Genomic DNA, 24,278 nt, shown 5'->3' with positions numbered 1-24,278 from the left:
GGGGGGGGGGGTGCGAGTACTTCCGGGCTCTAGGCTCCGGGGCATTTCCTTGTTTGTCCGGTTGTCCCGACCGCATGTCGGTCGGGACGCGGGACAAACAAGGAAATATCGGGACGGTCCCGATAAAATCGGGACGTCTGGTCACCCTATTCACATAATACAAGAGCTATGAGTCACTCAATGAAGTTAATAGGCAGCAGGTTTACTACAACCATAAGGAAGAAGTTCTTCACACAACGCACAGTTAACCTGTGGATCTCATTGCTGGGTGATGTTGTGAAGGCCAAAAATGTAAGTGGTTCAACAAAGAATTAGATAAGTTCATGGAGGATAGGTCCATCAATGGCTACTTGCCAAAATGGTCGGGGACACAACCCCAGCTCCGTAAGTCACAAAACCTCTGACTTCCAGAAGCTGGGACTGGACGACAGGGAATGGATCACTCGATAATTCTCCTGGTCTATTAATTCCTTCCCAAACATTTGGCTCCAGCCACATGCTGGACAGGATACTGGGCTAGATTAACATTGGTCTGACCCAGTATGGCTGTTCTTAATGTCCTGACCTGGAGAGAGTCCAGAGGAACTGGAGAAGAAAGTTAAAACAAAAACTCCACTTGTAATCACACCATGATTGTTCCCCTCACTGAACATGCTTCAGAATGTTAAGGCTTCGGAAGCAGTTACTGAGTTTGGTAGCCAAACTGCATCCTGACAGAAGCTAAGCCTGAACTGTTTTCACAATGGGAAGATGCTAAGTAAGCAGATGAAGAGCAGCAATTGGCAAATAAATAGATATAAAAGACAAGGGCCATATTTAGTCCTAGTTTAAGGTGTAACTTCTTCAGCCTACAATACAAAGATTTGGTCCATACAGTACAAAAGAATTTCACTTTTGAGTCTTGCTGAGCAGTGTAGGAAACAGTAGCAATATTTTAATCATTACAGTCTTTTCATTATGAAACAAACCATGTGGGAGTTTCAAAATTAGGATTAAATTCATACTAGGTGTTAATAAGTGAAACTCCACTGAAATGTATAGTTATCCCAGGGTGGATTTTTGCTAATTTAATCTAATATAGATTGTTTACTGACTACAACAAAGAAAATGTAAAAGGGTACTTTTCTAACTTCTCTATGTGTCTTGTAAGAAATTAGAAGGTTCATTTGTGTCTTATCAACTGGGTGGGTTCTTGCTCTGTATAGATAACAGGGCAAAACAAGTAAAACTGAATAGGGAGGATAGAAATTTACTAACAGAATTAGCCAACCAGCAATTCCAAGGCCAGAAGACGTGGATAAGTATGAACATAAGAATGGCTCTACTGGGTCAGACCAAAGGTCCATCCAGCCCAGCATCCGGTCTTCCAACAATGGCCAATGCCAGGTGCCCCAGAGGGAATTAAGAGAACAGATAATCAGCAAGTGATCCATCCCCTGTTGCTCATTCCCAGCTTCTGGCAAACAGAGGCTAGGGATACCATTCCTGCCCATCCTGGCTAATAGCCATTGATGGACCCATCCTCCATGAATTTATCTAGTTCTTTTTTGGTCTTCACAACATCCTCTGGCAAGGAGTTCCACAGATTGACTGTGCGTTGTGTGAAGAAATACTTCCTTTTATTTGTCTTAAACCTGCTGCCTATTAATTTCATTTGGTGACCCCTAGTTCTTGTGTTATGAGAAGTAGTAAATAACACTTCCTTATCTACTTTCTCTACACCAGTCATGATTTTATAGACCTCAATCATATCTCCCCTTAGCCATCTCTTTTCCAAGTTGAAAAGTCCCAGTTTTATTAATCTCTCCTCATAGGGAAGCCTTTCCATACCCCTAATCATTTTTGTTGCCCTTTTCTGAACCTTTTCCAATTACAATATATCTTTTTTGAGATGGGCGACCACATCTGCACACAGTATTCAAGATGTGGGTGTACCCTGGATTTACATAGCAGCAACATGATATTTTCTGTCCTATTATTTATCCCTTTCTTAATTATTCCCAGCATTCTGTTCACTTTTTTGACTGCCACTGCACATTGAGAGGATGTTTTCAGAGAACTATCCACAATGACTCCAAGATCTCTTTTTTGAGTGGTACCAACTACTTTAGACCACATCATTTTATATGTATAGTTGGGATTATGCTTTCCAATGTGCATTACTTTGCATTTATCAACATTAAATAACATCTGCCATTTTGGTGCCCAGTCACCCAGTTTTGGGAGATCCTTTTGTAGCTCTTCACAGTCTGCCTGGGTCTTAACTATCTTTCATAATTTTATATCATCTGCAAATTTTGCCACTTCACTGTTTACCCCTTTTTCCAGATCATTTATGAATATGTTGAATAGGACTGGTCCCAGAACAGACCCCTGGGGGACACCACTGTTTACCTCTCTCCATTCTGAAAACTGACCATTTATTCCTACCCTTTGTTTCCTATCTTTTAACCAGTTACCAATCCATGAGACCACCTTCCCTCTTATCCCGTGGCAGCTTACTTTACTTCAGAGCCTTTGGTGAAGGACCTTTTTTGGTGTGACAGTTGTTGTAAGAAATAATGGAATACATGAAAGCAATGAAAATACAGCTGGATTGAATAAGAAGGAGGATAGTAATGGCTAAAAAAATAGTTAAGGAGGTATGAATTAGAGTTTTAACATGATATGTAAAAGTGTATCAGTTAAGAGGATTTCGGATTAGTGTATATGAAAATATGCTTAGAATAGACGTTTATAGATGAGATAGTTTTAATAACCTTCACCTTTGTAATGTTTTGAAACAAGGTATAGAGGATGTGTTTAATAAAGGGGGGTGGAGCAAGGTAGCATTTACACCAGCTCGGACCATCCTGGATCTGCTGATGACAAAAACAGCCTACCTGCACCTCGGACTCGGTAACTGATGATTATGCTATCCTCATATTTGCTTTACTTAAGATTTATGCTTGATCAAGATGGTAATATATTGTCCTAAAATGTTCCTACTAAAGCTTTAAATTAGTTAAGCTAAATAATTAGTATGGATTGCATTTTTTCACCCAACAATGTAGATGCACATCTCAAGCTAGATATTAATTTTTCAGACCTACTTAAAAGTGCAATGGCTGGAATCAAACTATTGTATGAGTCTCACTAAACTGTTTGATTGCTGGATTTCTCTTTTCATAGCAGAAATGACACAAATATTGGTGACCGACATAATACAAAAAAATCAGGCAATAATATTTTCCACACCGAGCCATGAGTCTGCTGTAGAAAGTGTCTTCCGCTACAATTTATAGATGCATAGATTTTTAAAGCCAGAAATGATGACTGTGATCATCTAGTTTCAGTGACACTCATACATTAGACCTCCTCTCCAAAGTCAATGTTAAAAGCAGTTTTTGTGAACAGACCAACGGTTATTATCTATATTTGCAGCACAGAGTTCACTGGAGGATTTTGTACCCAGACTTGGAGCACTATTCAGAACAGGAAAATACTGCACCAAGAGCTCTGCTATTTCAAACGCTGTGCTCTTTCTGGATGCCAACTGATCAGCTTTCCATATAAACCAAATTAAGAAACCAGTAAGAAAAGGAAAGACATATGCAGGGGTCTGAACTCGATGACCTCTTGAAGTCCCTTCCAGTCCTAGGATTCTATATTTCTATATGATATGATTCTATGAGCTGTGATTACAGCACTTCATAAAGAGCCCAAGAGAACATTTTCTGAAAGTCGTCAGAAGAAAACCTCATGTCCAATCCTAAAAGGTGCAGATGCTGCACTCTTTCAACTCCCATTGACGCTGATGGGTGCTAAAGACGTTCAGAACCTGGCAGGGCTGGGCCCAAAGATTTTGGCATGATTCACATAAAAATGACCTCCCAAAGATGACATATAGTATAGCATCACAGGAGCAATAATCATGTATAAAAAAGGATTTGCTCAACAGCTCCAATCAAGGAGGAAAACAGCTTTTTCGATTGCACATAGTTACAAAATGACATTTATTTCTCACTTCAACTTTCTAGTTGCAAATGCAAAGGCTTTATTTAACATAGTTGTTTTCATTAGGTTCTCTAGTTTGGCTGTTGGAGGCATAAAGAGAGTAATGTCTAAATTAGTCTAGTTTCTGTTTTGTTTAACTGCAAAATGATAGTAGCATTATGAATTTACCCTTTGAACCAGAAACCTTAAATATGCCTGATACAGAGAATTCAGTCAGTTTTGATTTTCTTTACATTCCTGACAGAGGGTCTGATTCTGCAACACGTCCTCACAGTGGAGAGCACTCAAGTGGAGAGAAAGCTCCAGTGGATCTAAGCCTTTTTACCCATCTACCTACAGTATTTATGCAGAGTTAATAGCAATAATAATTGGAAGACAAAGCTGCTAAATAGGATGCCCCCTTTCTCGCTCTGTACAAAACCTTGTCCCGCTCTGTAAAGAAAACAACCATATAGTCAATAGGTCATGAAAAAAGTGGGCAGGAAAATTAGAGACGTGTTTCCCTTTTCACAATATCCTATGTCTATGTAAGGAATTGGGTGGAGCCACTTCCTGCCCTCCTTAAGATCCTTGGTCTAGATCCACAAAGGGACTTAGGCATTGGGCTTTAAGCACTTAAGTCCCTTTGTGGATCTAGCCCTTTATGGATTTAGGCTGGGTAGGCAATAGCTCCTGAATCTGAAAGACTGAGGAATCTGCCACCAGGAACTCTATGGAGTCTTCAGGGAAAAGACAACTGGCTCTCGGAGCAGCTTGTTAGGTGGAGAAAGTCGAGACATTGCTATTCTTTCCAAAAAAATCCATATGGCTCTAATCAAGTCAAATCTTTATATATCTCTAATGACAGTGATGCAGTACTTTTGTATTAATAACAATATAAATATACATTTTTTCATTTTTATTTTAAAAACACATGCACTTACTTACCTTTTACCTTATGACTTTCCACAGATACTGTAAAATAAATGAATATATTCTAAGAAACAAACTTTACAATGTGTACAAACAACATTTGTCCCTTGCTAAGATATTCTCTTTGTACATGGTTAAAATCTACAGAAAGCCAGGCTAGCCAGTAAAGTATATATGGAGCTTGAAAAGTTCCATTTATTTCAGCAAGCATGTACGGTACGCATGGAAAACTGGCTTACTCTAATTGGTGGTTAGTAGCATTTGTCTCAGTTCAGCTGAAAAATTTATGTGCAGCAGATGAAAAATAGCATTCCAATACTGACAAACACAATGAAGTCTAGACACAAAAGTAGTATTTAAAATACCACATATTCAGTTTAATTTACGTACCAGTGTTTGATATTTAATTATTGGATGATATTTCTTTCTAAAGCATCATTGATCAAAAAATCATAATTCTCATTTCCTCATTATTAAGTTCTTCATATTTATTGACTACTGGGATGGGTTTACATGCCGCACCCTATGGTAATATTTATTGACTACTGGGATGGGTTTATATGCCGCACCCTATGGTAATATTTCCCTAAGTAGGCTAGCTAACACAGGTGTTTGTGCTAATTGGAAAGATTGCCAGGAAACCTCATCTAGAGACACTGGATTCATCTAGAAAATGGGCCATCAAGTAGGTCTATAAGAAGAGTTAAGGAAATGTTTTGGCGGATCTGAGAAATGGATCTAGAGGAGAGTCTGGCTGCAAAAAGCCTTTTTGTCTTCTCTATTTAAATGAAGTCTGGTTGGAGGAAATAATTTGGTTTGGATGTTTGAAGGAAGAGGGGGAAAAAACCCTGATACACTGTATCTTCTTCTTCCAGTCTCAATGTATTTGAATCCCAGAGCCAGACTTCCTTCCTCCCTTGGAGAAAAAAAAGTGAGGAAGCTGAAATCAAAATCTAACATTCAGAAGAATAATGGTGTCCTTCTTAGCGTCATGTAGTTGGCTCTCAAGTACAACAGAATGGCTAGGGTATCAAGCTCCATAGCCATTCTAATAAATTTGAGTAAATTGGCAAATTTGTTCTCTTCTAGTACAGTGCAGTTCCCATCCTTTCCCCTAATGGTGACTTGAGTTAAATTAGGTTTAAGTTTAAATTAAGGAAATGAGACTCTAAAATAGACTTTTACAGGTTTTACCAGGTACTTTTAGAGCTACTGCAGGTATTTCCTTCTTCAGTGGTTTGGCTGGAACAAATAAGAAAAGGTTGGTGATTACAATGTGGGAGTTATCACTAAAACATTCAGTAGCTCAGATGAAAAATAAAACTAAAAAATGTTAGCTATTTACCAGTTTCCACCAGCTTTTCCTTCTTGGGTGATTCTGAAAAATTAAAAAAGAAAAATATTTTGGCTCTACTTTTGGTAATGCTGTTAAGTACACTCCTCCTAAAACGTACTTTTCGTGCCGTGATCAGACACTGCTGAGCTAATGGAGTTAGATTAAATGCTAATACCGGATAGCTAAAAGATAATTCCACAGTCATATTGTTAGGTGATGAAAGGAGGAGGGCTTACCACTCAGGCCAGCAGAAAGAGAAGAAATGAGGGACAGTAAGGGTTAGAGACTGTCATTAGAGCTGGATGGGAAATCGTTTTCCTGTCCCATGAGAATTTCAAGATATTAATTTTTTTCTCCAATCTGATTCAAGCTGAAAAGTCAAAATCTCAAAAATTTGAGAACCAATCATCCAATTTTTATTTTCAGATTTTGATGATTTCAAAACATTATGTTTCAATTTCAACCTTTAATTAAAAATAGAGTTATTGAATCATAGAAAAGTTGGGCTGGAAGAGACCTCAATAGGTCATCTAGTCCATCCCTCTGCATAGAGGCAGGACTATCCTTGATAGAGGCTTGTCTAATCTGTTCTTAAAAACAATTATGATGATTCCACAACCCGCCTAGATAACCTGTTCCCGTGCTTAATGGTCATCAAAACTCACCCTCTCTCATGAACAGGTTTGGTTACAATGAATCTGCATTTTCTATGAAAAAAGGTTTTGTTGGAAAATTCCTGATCAATTCTAGTTTTTTAATATTTTGGTTCATTGGCTCCAGACCACTAGATTCAAAGGGCATGTACATGATCTCCTAATGGTTAAATACACAGAGAGGGTTCTGTAGCTGCATAGCAGGGCACACAACTCCTACAGAATTTCTCAGCAAGGGCAAAGACATGAAGGACACTATCAAACCAACAAAAAGCATCAGGAGAAGTGTGCAGCTCTGACAGTCAAAAAAATGCTGGAAGCATTCTAGTATGTGCAACAAAATACAGCATGTCAGCAGCAGCTATTTCTGAATATTTAAAGCTCTCAACTTGGGCATTCAAAAATTATGTAAGAGCAAAATGCTGTGCATTATTTGTGGGCACCTTGAAAGAGAAGATGATAGATTTTGCACAGTATATTGCAAAGAACTTGTTTGGTACATATGTCATTGGGCTCAACTTTAAAACCAAAAGTTAAACTCTTAATATATAAAAGTAAGGGATTTGACATTAAAAGAGCACTGAAGTATGATGAACTGATGAAAGTAAAGTTTAAATAATGTCACAAAGCAAGGGAAACACACACACACACACAAAATGAGATTTGCTACAAACTGGCTCAAAAAAATCTATCAGCTACTAGAAATCATAATAAATTCAACATGTGCATTGTGTAATTTCTTATAGAAAAATCTACTGCATCCCCGTCACTTTTGACCCCGTTTCCGCTCCTGCTCACATTTAAGTCAAATGAAATTTTGCTAGTGATCTTAACAGTGCAGGATTGGACCCATTTATTCCTCTGCAAACTCCTTATTCAATTTAATACAAGCTCAGCACAGGTAGCATTAACAGCAGATGCACTGCCTGAGACGTCAGTCACACAGTAGGTATGCCTTATGGCCCCGATTCAGCAAAATACTTAACACATCCTTAAATGCTTTGCCGAAGAGTGATGCCCTTAAACATGTTCCTAAGTGTTTTGCTGAACTGGCCCCCAAAACATTACAAATCAACAATTAATTGTGAATATTTGCAGTGCTTTTATAGTTTGTCAGCTACTAGGCTTAAAAAGCCTCTCACATAAAAAGCAGTCATTTAAATCAAACTCCCAATTAACTATCATTTAGCTTAGATATAGTTCTCTCATCACTGTGGCTAGCAAAGATAAAAGCCCGACTTCTCTGTTTAACAGTTAGCATGCTCCCCCTGCCTTGTTCTTGAAGGAATGTCATAATACAGTATTAGTAACACAACAATATTTCCAATGTATTGAATAGTTATGTCAAATGCTAGACTAGGACAGGCATGCAAGAATCCGTGGTATTTATAAAGGGGTAAGATTCTATTTTAGTATAGATATCTTCACAATCAGAAATAGCGCAATAGGAATTATTGAAAATTAATTTTAAAAATGGATTTTGTTGAAATATATTTTAAAGTATGGGTGAATATGGTGGTACCTTGCTTCAGAATAAGCCATAACATGCTAAGTGGATGAGTGTTTCAGAATCCTAGCAAAAGTGATTAAATGTCTTGAATTATATTTTTTTAAAGAAGTCTATCATAAGTTAGAAGAATAAGAATTGTATGTCACATTAGCAAACTAAATTGCTCTGAGAAAAATCATTTTACATGTAATTAAAAATCCCCATGTTTAAAGATTTTAAGGTTCTAAAGTGAAGCATTCAAAACTTGGAAGATGAAAAAAAAATTGCCTTTGCAACCTTAATTCTGCCCCCTTGTGTGTATACATTATGATACAGATCACACACTACTTTTTCCTTTCCTATTCAGAGTCAGATCATGGCCCACCATACATCTGCCCACAGAGGCATAAGGGGATGGAGAGCTAAGCCTCTGCATAGCCTCCCAGACCTACTCCTCCTCCCAAGAGCAGTTAGGTAGGGACTGGGCAGAGCCTTGACTCCACCCCTCAATATGTCAGTCAGCACAGTTTCTTCCATGTGCTGCTTCAAGCGTGCTGTAGCTACACAAGAAGGCGATAAGGTCCTGCACAAGAAATGTAGCGATGTTGACTGAGTAAAAAAAAAGACAGCTCTTGGAAGTGTTATGGTAAGAAATGGTAAGATTAGAATACAGTCTTAACAGGTGGCTCTATAGCGCCACCTGCTGATGGTTGACCTGAAAAATCACTGAAACTAGCAGAGCACCTCACCCTCCCTGATTGAACTAACCTCGTTATCTCCACACTGATATATACCTGCCTCTAGAGATTTCCATTACTTGCATCTGAAGAAGTGAGGTTCTTACCCACGAAAGCTTATGCTCCCAATACTTCTGTTAGTCTCAAAGGTCCCACAGGACCCTCTGTTGCTTTTTACAGATTCAGACTAACACGGCTACACCTCTGATACTTGAAATATTTGTACCTCTCATACATACACTTACATTATTCCTATGATTTAAGAAAGAAATAGATCTTAACATTTAATGGTAGTCATGTTTTATCAATGCTTTTAAGCATTTCCCATACCTCTTAATAGTTTCCTATAGCAGAACATATTTGTTAGCGCTCAGATATTTAAAGAACATTTTTTCCCTTCAAAGCATATTTTGTAGTCCCATAAACTTTGTTTATTTGCTACATTTCTTCCCTTTTACAGGTGAAAATGACTTGCAAAGATATCTTTTCTTACCTTCTGCTGTTTTAGCTGCTGCTGGTGTCTTGGAAACTAAAAAGAAAATAATTATGTAGCTATAATCAGTCAACAGTTGAGCTTTGGACAACAATCATTTCTACAACTGCTAGAAGAGGGCCTCACCCTCCCTTACTGAACTAACCTCGTTATCTCCAGACTGATTCTTGCCTGCATATTTATACCTGCCTCTGGAAATTTCCATTACATGCATCTGATGAAGTGGGTATTCACTCACAAATTGGGTGAGATAATTAAAGTGAAGTAGTTAAAATTCAAATGAATATTTTGGTTTTCATACTTCTAGCAGTTTTCACTTAAAAATCCGCATGTCGTTGTTGTTGTAATGTAACTCAAAAAAGCGAATACTGAAAAAATACCTGGTTTGGTGGTAGTTTTATTAGGTTTTAATAATTTAAACTGAAACCCCAAACTCCAGGTGTAGTATTTAGAAATGGGCATGAAATAAAACCTAAGCATTCAAAATGTGTGGGTTTTTAACATCCAGCCTGGATTCTGTGGACGCAGAGAAAGAACTGACAGGAAGGGGATTGCAATGCATGAGAGTTTGTTAGCAAGAGTCAGGCTAACTGTAACCCTAATAATGCGAGATTTGTAGAAGCGAGGATGTGTGAGGCGAGTGGGAAAGAACTGTGTGAGAAGTTGTTTCAACCTTGTGGAGATAATGTGTAGATAATGTGTAAACAATATGGAATGCAGACTGAGAGTCTACATTAGTGAGAAAAACAAGATATTAGAATGACCTATGTTTAAACAAAATGCTGCGGTTGCTTTTCATTGTCTGTATCAAAGGGTATAAATGCTTGCTGTAATTGTTTACCTGAGAAGAGACCTGCCTAGGAGGGGGAGACCCTGTGTCCTAGTGCACTCTCTTCCTTTACACAGCTGTTAAAGAGAATAAAGTATCTGACTTTGCTGTACCCAAAGAGTGAGAAGTGTGTTATTCTCTGACAATTCAGATATGAATTTTGTCCAAAATTTTAAAAGCTAGGTGCCTAACTTTGGGTTCCTAAATTCATATTTAGGCACCTAAATAAATGGATTGGTTGTCAAAAAGTTCTGTTGCTGTTTGTGGCAACTGTTGGTGATGAGCACTTTTTAAAAATTAGACTACACTTTTAGGTGCTTAAACATGGATTCAGGAGCCCAACTTTTTGAGCCTATTGTTCAAAGTAACTTTTCAAGTAGCCTTTATTTTATGATGAATTGCTCCAAAAACCTGAATTCACTATCTCTGGTCTTTGGCTTTTCACATCCTATATTCTGATCCAGATCTACTTTCTAGGCTTCCGTCCATTTCTCTAATGCTGCTAAAAATACATCCTTGCAATTTTGTAGCTGCCATGAGAAACTCAAGATATTTTTGCAAGTTTCAGAGCACTGCTGAAGTAGGTATCAAAGGCCATTAGATCTTAGTGTCTTAGGGAACCTGACCTATGCAAAATACCCTGTTCTCTTTAGAGAATTCACATACATAGTGTCACAGCAACAACATACGGTAATATCTTTTAGATAAAACAGACTACATCAGTGACCTTTTGTATAATCCAGTAGATGGTGCTATGATGCAATAAACAAGCTTTACAAATATGTGAAATACACTGAAAATAGAGAGAGAAGGTTATTCTTTATCCTTTACCTGGTGCTGCTACTTTTATAGTGGCTGGTTTGATTGCAGGAGCTTTTGCTGTCTCTTAAAGAGAGCAAATTAAATAAATTACTGTGAAGTGTTATAGCATGAAAATACAGAAGTATAAAGGAAGTCTACAAATGAAAAATATAGCCCTGGGTATATTTCTTAGTGAAGAATGAAGAAAAGAGATTATCAGAACAATAGAAGTGCCCAGACACACTCCACTAATTCAAAGGCATGAAAACAATCATCAAAAATGTTTTTTGAGAGTAACCTGTCAATTACTATCATGAGCCAATGGCTTCCTTCTCTCCACGCTGAAGAGTGATCCTGGAGCCACTGCTTGGTTGCTACTGCATTAGACCCTGCAGCTGCTGAGTCTCTCTACACAGAGGAGCAAGGCCAGTCAATCCATGTAACTGCAGTTCCCCTGGTCTTGTTCCTCTCATAGCATACGGACAAACTCTCTCTGGGCTGGGGCAAAGGAACCCCCCATGGAGCATAGTTCAAAGTTGTGAAAGGAAAGGGAACCTCTAGAGGAGTTCCAATAATCTTGTTCAAACTCTGCATAAAAGAACTATACTGAGTCCAATGGGTGTACTAGAGTTTAGTTAATCCTTTGCATCCTTAGCAACTGCTAGAACAGACTGTTCTAAACCAAGATAATTTAACAAATAGTCATAAGCCAAAGTGTACTGGTTTTCCTAACAGAATTTGGTTTGTCAACTAAAACAATATATATATTCTCTGATTTGCAATTCACATTTTCATATTGCAAAAGGAAATAATTAATTTTAATCATAATCTGAATTACAGAATGCCAACAAAATGTTAGTTAATCCTTCACATCTGTCACAATGTTATTAAAAAGAAAAAAAAACTACTGCTAAATCAGAAATTTAATTTCCAGTTCTTCCCCTCTAGTATATTGAGAAGTTCATGAAAGATGCATCAGAATGTCTTGTAAAACATAATGAAAACAAAATATAAAGTTTAACACGTGTAGGATTGGTTTGTTTGTATCCATTTGAAACTATGCAGTAAATTAGTACTAGAAGAGCACTATAATTACTCTGGGGAACTCATTCCTCCTTTATTAAGAATTATAGGAGGAGACCTTGTAATACGGTTTTGTTAGCATTTCTATCTGGGTCCCCACCCCTGCAAAAGAAGAGGAGGTTCAATCCACAAACCCTACAGATCTCCGGGATTCACTAGAATTATAGGGCCTCCCCATGGGCTCTGATGACGTCTTTGCTCTCCCTCCAATTCTCAGGCAATGCAGCTCCATTGGCGCCTGGCTGCCAAGTGATCCCATACCAGCAGCTGCCTCTGGAATGACTCTTTGGCTTGGTCTACACTAAACCCCCAAATCGAACTAAGGTACGCAACTTCAGCTACGTGAATAACGTAGCTGAAGTCGACATACCTTAGTTCGAACTTACCGCCGTCCAGACCCGGCAGGCAGGCTCCCCCGTCGACTCCGCGTACTCCTCGCGGCGAGCAGGATTACCGGACTCGACGGGGAGCACTTCTGAGTTTGATTTATCGCGTCCAGACTAGACGCGATAAATCGAACCCAGAAGTTCGATTGCCTGCCGCCGAACCAGCGCGGTAAGTATAGACAAGCCCCTAAAGTTGATTCCCAAGTCAGAGGGACTATGTGCTGTAGCAAGGCACCTCCTCCATCTCACCAGGCTCAGCGCCTCCCCCTCTGGCAGCGAGGGCCTCCCATGCCAGATGGTGTTTATTTTTCCACTTGGGGTTTATTTCCCAATATTTTCTAGGAAGGCCTTGGGGCCAGCCCAGGAGCACTCCTCCGCCAAACAAAAAGAAGCAAATTCACAACATAAAACAAAGGGAGATACTTTTTCCTACCTCTTCCATGGGGGCATGTGCAAGGGTGCTGGAACTAGGGCTGCTGGATCTCGTGGCTTGAAATGATTTCCATCATATCCAGGGTTTACAGTTTTGTGCAATGGCTCTCAGCATCCTCACTATAGAAATTGTTCCAACGTCAGTAGGCATGTGGCCTGGTTATTGGCCTCAGAGTGCCAGTCCTCCCCCTAAACTGGCAGTGAGTTATGTAACTTCCCTTGTAGGGAGGAGAGCAGCCTTCCACCCTGGATAAGGGTCTCCCAGCTGACACTAGCCCTGCACAGTAGCGTAGCTGGGGGGGGGGAACAGGGGGAGCGCCTGCTCCCCCGAGCCCAGATTTCCCCAAGTGGCGCCTTTTCCAGTGCCACTCCGTCTTTCGGTGGCCCTGTTCATGCACCGCTCTGTCTTTCGGCGGCATTTCGGCCTTTTTTCTCTGCCGCTCCTCCTCGGCAGCCTTTTTTTTTCTGCTGCTCCTCCTTGGCAGCAACCCTGGCTACGCCACTGAGCCTGCAGCAACTTGTCTCTCCTCCTCTCTCACTGGAGTTGGGGTTTTAAAGGTGTCAGGCAGCCCTTAATTGGACTCAGGTGTCCCTAGTTGACCTGAGGTAACCTCTTTTCGGCTTATAGGGAAAAGAACCTTTATCGTTCTAGAGCTAATATACCTCCCTTCCACCACTATCTTACGGCTCTCCGGCCTGATTTCGTTACAGTGAAAAAAGTAATACAGCAAATAGGCACATGAGTAGTTTTACTCTTGTAAATGAGTGAGTCATGTCATTGATTCAATAGGCTAATTTGTATGAGTAACGTTACCCACATGCCTTGCTATTTGTAGGATTGGACTCTTGGTTTATATTATCTGATCAGTTTTCATGCCAGGCTTGGGTGGGATGATGATCCATAGGCCCTTCTCAAAGCATGGATCTTGAATCCCAGTGGAGATACTTCCATAAGGTGCTGGGAAGATGGGAGAATCTTACTGCAGAGATGGCTGAAACCCCTTCAAAATAGCCCAGAAAAGATCAGGCATGGATCTAAGAGACTGGTCAGCATCCCCAAAACCGTGGGTATCCATGAAATTTTTACTTATAGGTAGCATTTGAGCCAAGGGTGATCCTTCAGAGATTAACATATTCCATAATCTTTAAAAATATACCACACATTCAATACAAAGAATTTCATCACTTGAAGTCTGACCTCTATAATGATGTATGATAAGTGTGTTAACTATGGGGGAGCATTACTGGTTACGAGCATGTAGAAATAAAGGTTCCTGGGCTACTGAGTTGACTATGCTGTTTTCTTGAAAATATTGTTTTGAGATCATTGCGCACTCAGAAATTTTTCTGTGGGACTTTTAGGTACACAAGGAATGCAAGGTTATGATCTATGAAGTTGTGAACAGGCACCATTTACTTGGCAATTTGAGAGTACTTGGGCATTTCTCCTATCAGCACATAAGCCTTCTCAGCTCTTCTACCAAGCTCACAGCCACTGAGAACACATTACAATTGAGATTATTTTTTACATTTCCTTCCCTGTGAAAACCTCTACGATTTTAGACATGTGATTTTAAAAAATGGGGGAGGCCAAACTGTCAGTCGCAAGGAAGAGCGTGGAATTAGAAATAGTGTGTGACTGGGTTTAGAAGGAAGGAGGCAGCTAAAGTTTAAACATGTCATTTTTCAATTATAAATGGTGAAGCTACTTTCTTCTTTGCATCTTCAACAATTTTAATAACCATTAATTGGGGACACTGAAACATGTTTAAAACAGCTTTATAGGGAAAAAATATCAAATCATGTAAGAGATTCTTACTTTTAGATTCTTTGGACATGACAGGTTCTTTCTTACCTTTAAAGTATTTTTTTAAAATTATAGTATATGCACACAAATACAGACAGACAGACAGATAATTACAATAGAAGTGGCTGCCGTGGGGTTGAGTTGTTTGGATGTGCATTGAGATGAGTTACTTAGGGCCCTTTTCACAAGGAAGTTGCACTGGTTTAACGTCAGATGTAAATTTAAACTAAACCAGTGCAAAAAGTGGTATGAACACAGTTATTTTTGGTTTAATTTAAGAACATGAATCTATTTAAGAGTAGGTAAAACCTGTTACTGATTTACTTAAACGAAATCAAAATAAGCCTGACCACGCAGTTTTTTGCACTAGTTTAACTAAACCTTAAGTTTGTCATACCTTAGTTAAACTGGTGTAACTCTGCACATAGATAAGATTTTATTCATGATGAGTGAATAAAGGGGAGGGGTTGTGGGTTGATCTTTATGGTGTGTGAGAGAGCTGGGCAGAGAGGTATTTGGTGGTAGGTGGCCTGATGCTTATAATTAACTTAACTACCTGCTTTCAGGATTTTTATTTGGGCACCCAGCTGTGGCAGTTACGTCCCATTGGCCACCTTATTGGTAACACTTAAATACCCTCTCTGCTACTTTAATTGGCACAGGTACCAAGCTGTGACATATGAAACATGAAGAAACTGCTAGAGTGACAATGGGAAAATAGAGTGAGCTAGTATTTAGATTCTTAACATAAATAAATTATATATTAATTGCTTCCTTAAACACTAACACTAGAAATATTATTCCAGCATGAAAGCCATCAAAATAGAGTGAACTTCAAGCTGCAAAACAGGACTAGACCATTACTAACAACAATACAGAGTTGCTTGAGTTTAAATTGATGTCTCAATTGTTATGAGAAGGTTGATATGAGATAAGCTAACATCAATGACTGCCAAGCAGTCTAATAAAAAGTCTGAAAAATTCCAGGAGAAACACATTTATATTTGGGTGATATGCTGCTCTGAACCAAAATGTTTCTGGGTTAATCCTCTGCTTCCACTAACTTTCTCTGAAAACGTGTTTTGCAGGCATTACTTCAAAGCATGATAATTACCACATTTAGATGAAATTAATCATGAAGCAGCTTACAGCCATGTTATCTAGCTAAGGGGTCTACTGAAGCCTTTAAGAAGTGCCTAGCAGTTGCCAGATATGGAAATGTTAAAAGGTGTATATTGCAGTGATATGAATCATTTATCATAATAATCTGCCATTGCTATAAGTTATAAAAAAATAAACAAACTGGAAGCATCATTTACAACAACAGACGCGATCTAAGTAAACCTCCAAGCTCTCTCTTTCATTTTTTCCATATAAGTCATCATTTACTAGGCCAACATTCCTTAATATATTTTAGAGCAGCACGTTACGGTTAAAGGCATTAATGTGTTTTTCCCCTCATCTTAAGTATGTAACAAATAGTAAAATTTAAGCTAATATCTAAATTGTTTTTCCATTCAGAAAATGTCACAATTTGTTCTTATTTTTAAGAGCAGAAAAATTCACGATGGCTGATTTTAACAACATATAGCAATATAGAAGCAATACTGAAGCCAAGATTTTCAAACCAGGTAGCTTAAAGTTACACTCCTAAATCCATATGCAGGCACTTGGGTTGGGATTTTGAAAGTTAACGTGAGTTGGAGGCAAAATTCTCAAAAGGGATTTAGGCTTCTAAATTACATAGCTGCTTTTGAAAATTTTACCCTAGGAACCTAACTCCTGAAAATGCCAGTCCTAACTAAGTGGCCTAATTTTGCAAAGTGCTGAACACCCTACAGTTCCCACAGAAGTTTCTGAAAGCACTCAGCAGTTGTGAAAATCAGGTCACTTATTCAGGTGCTTAAATATCTATTTTGTGACTTCCCTTTAGGAATCCATTTTTTGGAAAGCTTGTCTCAATTGTTTCTTAAGCAAGTATAATTCTCCTATATGACCACAAATGTCAGGATGAATGGACTCTGAAACTCTTAAGGAGAATGGAAAACAGATGACTAATAAATCAGGTAAAATCCTGGTGCAATTGAAGTAAATGAGAGTTTTCTCACTCTCTTTAATGTGTCCAGGAATTAGCTTTCACAGTATTGTAATATTCACTTATAGAAATCAAAACATTTATTGGGACGCAGCAAGTAACAATTCCAGCACACAGGAGCAGGACTTAACTTCCTCCTAACCCTTCCATCCCTGTATCCAGACAACACGCAATATCAAAACAGGACAACAGTATAACACTAAAATAAAGATACAGCACAACCTATTGATGGAGATGTTGTCAGCCCTGATCATGACAGTATTTTGTTGCAGGGGGAAAATAGCCTTTCATTATTTCTGGCCCTCACAAACCTAATTGCCATTTTTTCCTAATAGACTTTTTTGCTGATCTTCCCTGGCTGACTGATTCTCTTTCAGGTGTGCATAGAAAAAAATAGCTTATCCTTCTCCCCATCAGTACTAGGTGATGTATAGGTGTTATTCTATATTCCTCTCCTTTACTGGATCTCTTTGCCTATCATCCCAGAAAGAGCTATTTAGAGAACTTTCACATTTGGTCCCTTTAAATCTTTCCTTATAAATGTGTGTTCCTTACATCAGAAGGAAAGGCATGCACATATCATAAAATGGTTGAGTATGCTTCCTGAAAGCCATATAATAGGATCAGGAACCATGGCCAATAGGCTGCCACAGAGTAGGAATACTGTTCTAGATGCCTATTGGACATTCCTTGACCAGCAGAGAGACTTAGCAATAAGCAAACTGTCTTTGACGTTAGCTGTAGAGACTTATTGATCTCCAGCAATAATGAAAATAGTTTTTGTTTCTTTTAAAAATGATTATTTTCAAAAAAGATGGTCCACTGATACTTTACCTTAAGTAATAAAGTGGAAATCGTGGTAGAATTTTGTGCAGCAGTTAAAATATAGAGCAAGGTTTTCAAAAGTAATTGGTGCTTTTTCATTTTTTGGTGCCCAACTTGACATACCTTAAAAGGGCCTTTATCAGAAAGTGCTGAGGACACCTTTGGTAACCCGGCCCCTTCTTTTGAGTCACCCAAATAGGGATTTTGGGTGCCTAAAAGGCACCCAAAATCCCTAGTTACTTCCAACAATCTTGGCCATAGCCTTTCCTATAAAGACCCCTTAAAACTTTTACAATCAATAAACCACTACTAACAGAATCGCTTGTCAGCTTTGGAGGCTTGTGAAACATCTCCACTGTAATTTTACAGTAGTTATTAGTGAATATTTAAAGGCAGACATATTCCAGTATGGGTTAGCAATATACCAGCATATTGTAGAGTAAGGCGACAACTTACCTTCTTTCTTTATAGGTGGAAGTGAAGACTTTTCTTTTACTGACTCTTGAAAAGAATTAAAGTACGGTTAAACACATTTTATGTAAAAAAAAAAACAAATATTTTAACAAATATGATCTGGCTTTATTCTTATCTGTACTGGCTAAAGGGATCAATTTTGAATTCAAACTAGAAATAAGCATCTGGCAGCTAGCATATGTGTATCTCAGTGAAACAGCTAAGCAGTGCTTTATTCTTTTACCCCTTTCTAGTATGGGTAGCTCGAGCTTTTCCTAAGGCCTCGATCAACATTCTTTTGAAGTAAACTAGAAGTACACAGTAGCTGCAAATAACAGCTAAACTACACACAGTGTGATAAAAAAACCTTAAGCTTATATAATGCCTTTCATGCTACTGTATCCCTAGGAGGTTTATAATAAACCAGTATACAAGAATGTCCCAATATTCTCTTTCAGAGTATGGTAAGTTTGAGCTTAAGTTAATTGACTAAATATTTTAAACCTTGGTCTGAATGAATTCTTGGAATGAATTCTACATTCAGAGTTCATGATAACATTACACAGCTTCTCCATAGATTTTTAGCATAATGTATATTTTAGAATAGCTTACAGGTCGACTTCAGATATGCTGAACAATCTGTATATGTATACACAGGCAGCAATTCAGATAAATACATAGGTTTCAAATTGTTGATTATCTTCTCCCAGGAGGATGCTCTATGAAATTAACAGACTTATAGATTCAAACTGCAATGGGAACTAGGCATGTATATCAAGGAGTAAAAAGATCCCCAAAGCAAAGCAGCTTTCAACTTCAACTCAGTGGAAAGGTAATATACTGCAGTTGTAATGCTAATGCTGCACTGACATGTCAAGTCCACCTGGAGTCAATTCTATTTCTGGAGGCATCGTTTTATAGACTGGAGATAATGCAACCTTTTCTTGGGAAGGCCATAAAACAAAACATTACTATAATTTAACCTAGAGGTTACAAACATAGACTAGTCTCAGCATCTGTGGGTAACCATATTGTCTGAATTCTACCTCTATATGATAGATGATATGCTGACCACATATCACGTCAATCCAATGACAGAGTATAAGGACGCCGAAGTATAGGACATATATTGTGATCCGCTAACTAGGTTGGACTTAAAGCAGCAGGACCCACTATAATCTTTAGATGCTTCAACAGGACTCTTGATTCACATTGCCAAAAATTTAAGATAAAAAGTTACCGAAGTAGATGCTTCCCATTGTAAACCCAGATGAACACTAATCATATATCTTATCTCTCACTTAGCTGGTGGCCAGATGCTAGCGTGGACTTAACCAGTTCCTCTGGCTGTACTATGCTGTGTATGGGTCTTGTACAGAAACACAGCAGAACCAAAGGTCTCATACAACATGAGCAGAAGCTCTAACAGGTAAGCCAAATAAGAACCCTTCCTTCTGTCCAAGCCACACAGAAATTTGCAAATCTTGCCTCAGATGGAAGCAGCTGTTTGTATATCTTATAATTTCTTCTTACTTTAGCTTCTAATTAGCTTTTTTCGTAAAGAGCAAGACTGAGAGAAAAGATGAACAGAAATGTCAGATATCAGAAAGCTGCATACTGAAAGTAGTCATTAGATGTTTTTTTCAGTATTTTACATTCAGAATGGTTCTTGATCAGCAGAAGAGGAACTACTGACCATGCTATTATTGACCAAAATGAAATTGAGAACAGCATTTGACTTGGGCCTTGCACATTTGACACAGCAACAGGACTTTTAAGCCAATGTGTCTTGTATTGATAGCAATTAAAGTCCCATTTGCTACCCATAGCAAGGGTTCAAAGGAGTGGAAATAGAGGAGGTGGCAGGTGGCATCTGATGTGTGAGAATTTCCATCATCAGAACAAAAAACATAATTAAAGTCACTGAGAGACCAATCTCCGTATAGTCTGCTGTCACGCTAGCAGATGTACCAGATTTTATAAACAATTAGTTGAGTGGGGATATTTGCTTGCTAATGTGAATTAGTATGGTAGAAGAGTAAGACACCATAGACAGTTGAGCAATATGAAGTTATGAATGAGTGTATATTTCATTCTGATTAAACAAACATTCCCTGTCTTCTTCCAGCACAAACAATTTTTAAGTAAAACAATTAGGTTTCCGGTATATTTCACAGATTAATTTTGCTAACCCTCCCCCAACCGTCTGTATAATCATGTGACAATCATGGGTAGAGATTTGGAGAGGAAGCAGCAAAATATTGTTTTACTAAGGCCGGAGCTGCCTGTTCACTTCTTTCTCATGGAGCAGCAAGGGAAACAGCCTCCTTACAAGTGCCTCTAGGTGTGCATAAGGAATGTACCAGATAGTCCTAACAGTCCCCTCCCACTCCATTAGTCATTCTAACAACACACAAGGAGAAGGCAAGGGCCAAGCTGCTGCTTCACTGAGTTAAGTCCCAAAGACACTGGAACCTGCCTTTCTCCCTGTCAGTGACTGCCTACATAGCCCTAGCCCAGAGTTTAAAGAGCTTCAATTTGGAGTAAGTCTGCACTTCTTCTCCTTCACCTACCAATCCAGTAAACTAAAGGGGATCTAAGTGACTAACCACCCACTGCCTAGAACTCCTGGATAACTTACTTGGACCAGTGCTACTGCTGTGATGAAACTGATAGAGGAGGGCTCTAGAGGGGCTTCAGTGAGGTTACACCATGACTGGTCAGGAAGTATTAGACTGTGTGGCAGGGGAAAGACTTGCTAGTGTGGGGATGTATGGAGCTGATAGGATTTCTGGGAAAGAAAGAGAATATAATTAATGTGGGGGGTGGTGGTTTAGGATTGTGGGGTAGTACGTTAACCAGGGAATATCACATTCATCATTGACGAAGGTGGAATTTTTTTGATGGAGCCTTGATAACATTTTGACAGCACATCACTGATCTAAACATTTCGATTGCAAGTTGTTGGGGCAGGGAGCATATCTGTCTGAGATGTCTTAATACATCACCAACAATAATAATTCCCTGACTCGAAACAACTGCAAATACCTCTCCAATCTTACTGGCTGTTCTTGTTGATTAAGAATGGCAACACATTCTCTGAGGGCCTGAATTTCAGGTCTATATCAGTGCCCACCATGGGGTCAATCCACTGGGAACAAAGGGAAATGGACTAAATAACCTAATGGGGATGGGCTAGATAACTGTATAGTTTTTTCTGTCTTTAGCTACTACAATAATTATCAGCTGAGCAGCATTCAACAGGAGTTTTAAATACAATAAATAAAGACTTCAATGAATCAGAGGATTTGAGTGGCTGAAATTCTAAGCCATCTTGAACCATCTTTTCAGTTACCACTTGTAAATGAGCTCTACATTTTAATGAACAAGCATGAAGCCTGTCTGTCCTGATCAGCACCATGCCAGAGGAGGATAATAGCCTTAAGCCTGTAGAACACTTCAAACGGAAGCAGAGTGAAATGTTTATGAATGCATCCAATCTACAGTAAATGCTACTTCAAAGAAAGCAGATGCCCCGTGAGAATTCAAAAAAGTTCCACCATACGAGTCAAGTGTAAAACAAGTAAGAGAGAGAAATGATCAGGCAGGTGATTCACCTACATGTATAGGTGAACTTTGGGAATGTCCAGTTGAAAATATACCAGTGACTCATGTTTTCATTTTCTTTAATGCTTAATTCTTTTCCACTTAAGAATTATTAAAATGAGATCAGCTTCTCCCACTAACAGCATGTTCCACGGCCATCTGTGGCCATTAGGGATGTTAACAATAGATTAAGGGTTTCATTATGAGATTACAATCATACAGGCATCAGAACTACATATATTTACACAGGCTACAGTCAGTTGGGGGGAAGGAAGAAAAGGTATTTTGTAAGATGTGTGATCAGGGGTTCCCATATGTACTAGCGGTGTTATGTGAGCTATATGGTCTAGCCATTCATTTTGCAACAATTTTTTTAAGGTGATGGTATGTGAACCAATGAAGTTTGGGAGTTACTGGTGTAGATAACAACACTACTCTTTAAAATAAATCACCACAGGCCAGATCATCTATGCTATAAATTGTCATGGTTCCACTGATGTCAATAGACTTCAACTGAGATATTTACAACAGGCCCTATATTTTCAAACATTGGAGAATTTGTGAATTCTCCTAAGAAGGAGGGAATCCATATTTCTTTTGAGCAAGCTCAGCACAAATACATTCCAAATTATATATTTGCAATTGGTTCAGCAGTTTTGTGGTGAAACTTTGGCTGTAAAAACTTATGGGGAATTAATAAAGTCTGGTGCAAACTTAAAAATGGCTGAAGCCATTACAGAAAAGGGGCCTGAAATAAAAATTATATTCCAAACTGCCTCATGAAACTGACATAAATGCTTTGAGCATGAAAAATCAGACTGTTTACTCTGTGCTGCAAGTTGTGCATGATGTCCCTTTAAATACTCTTTACTACATTTCCCTTACTTCCCTTTGCTGTAGGGTCAGATATATATAGATATATAAAGACTTTAAGCTGAAGTTTGCTCAGATGTACATTTTAGTTGTATTTCTGAACATGTACATAGTCAGCATTCTCACTCTGTCTGAAAAGGAAAATCTGAATAATGCAATGTCCATCCACCCATCTTTATAGGTGACATACAGTACTCTAATTACACCCTAAAAAGTGCAGCAAAAATCTACAAGGAAGCAACTTCACACAGAACCTACTGCAATCAAGATAAAAATCAATGCATTTGTAACCATGACTATGTATGGCTCTTCCTCTCAAGAACATCTGCCCATTCTATTATCCTAATCATTTAATCATATTTCTCTCTGAGTTATGTATAACAAAGCCACAAAGCTGACACTGCATATTAAAAACCAGAGTAAGAATGGCCATTAGGTACATTTTATTAAAAAGTTACACAATCATAACTAAGAGGTCTAGATTATGTCCCATTTGTTTCCAACAGCAACCATGACCTCTATGAACCTCTCGAGGAGAAAGACAGCCAGGAAATTCTGCAGTGTAGCTGGATGCATGATAAACAGGACTAGACTGAGGAAGTGCTTGTTATGGACTAATAAAAGATTTAAGGCAGTTTTCTGAGGTCAAGGGCCTAGAAAATGAGCCTACCCTACTCATGTAAGTGGACTCTTACCAGCATTTTGTACAAGGTCTCAAGAAGTAACAAGAGCATCCTATCAACTCAGACCTATGGGATTTACCAACACTCACCTTATCTTTTTGTCTGTGAAGAAGGTAAAAGGAGCTATGTTGAGTATGGATGTTTCATATATTGTGTATCTATCAGTGGCTTGAAAAATTATTACAGGTACTGAATGGGTATATACCAAGAGATATGTGAAGTGATTGTACTGTATGTGCTCATGCTAGTAATTACACTTTAAAATGTTAAACCTTTAATAAAAACACAATGTAATTACTTCTGGCATGGTATGGATTTTAATAATGATAATTTCTTTTATGTATTCTTACCTGATTTTTTTTTAAATATCGATTTAAATGTAGTTGAGTTAAGAATGGCAATTGTAGCTGGTCATGAAATCTATGGAAATTCTTAGTCTGCCTTAAGAGTGATTTTAATATACATACATACACACCTATACATACAAACACATATATACACCTATAGAAACACACACACATACACACATACATATATATATACATACACACACACAAACATATTCTTCACTGTTGTATTGTGTAATGGAATATTGTTAATGCCATTTGTTGAACAGTAAAAGCTGTGTTATCCAACACTTTATCAACTGGAAAGCTCAAGAAACTGGCATTTTGGGGTGCTGGATCCAGGCGGCTCCCTGCAAGCGGCAACATGTCCCTGCTGCTCCTAGGTGGAGGAATGGCCACGGGGGCTCCGTGCGCTGCTCCCACCCCGCCCCACCCTGAGCGC

At 38.6% G+C, this 24,278-nt stretch overlaps 1 protein-coding gene across 1 annotated transcript in view; it reads right to left on the bottom strand.

Annotated features, from left to right (window-relative positions):
* The window catches only part of TRDN (triadin), a gene marked incomplete in the record, with an annotated part of 278,678 nt that overhangs the window by 97,080 nt on the left and 157,320 nt on the right, over positions 1–24,278 (bottom strand). Inside the window, 6 exon segments of the mRNA XM_034765753.1 lie at positions 4,924–4,950; positions 6,103–6,150; positions 6,254–6,286; positions 9,617–9,652; positions 11,277–11,330; positions 18,331–18,375. Coding sequence (XP_034621644.1) covers positions 4,924–4,950; positions 6,103–6,150; positions 6,254–6,286; positions 9,617–9,652; positions 11,277–11,330; positions 18,331–18,375 — 243 coding nt within the window.

Source organism: Trachemys scripta, chromosome 3 (genome assembly GCF_013100865.1).
Source record: "Trachemys scripta elegans isolate TJP31775 chromosome 3, CAS_Tse_1.0, whole genome shotgun sequence".
In the NCBI taxonomy this organism is placed as follows: Eukaryota; Metazoa; Chordata; order Testudines; family Emydidae; genus Trachemys; species Trachemys scripta.
Note: the sequence above shows the minus strand (reverse complement) of the source record. Positions and strands in the feature narration are given on the sequence as shown.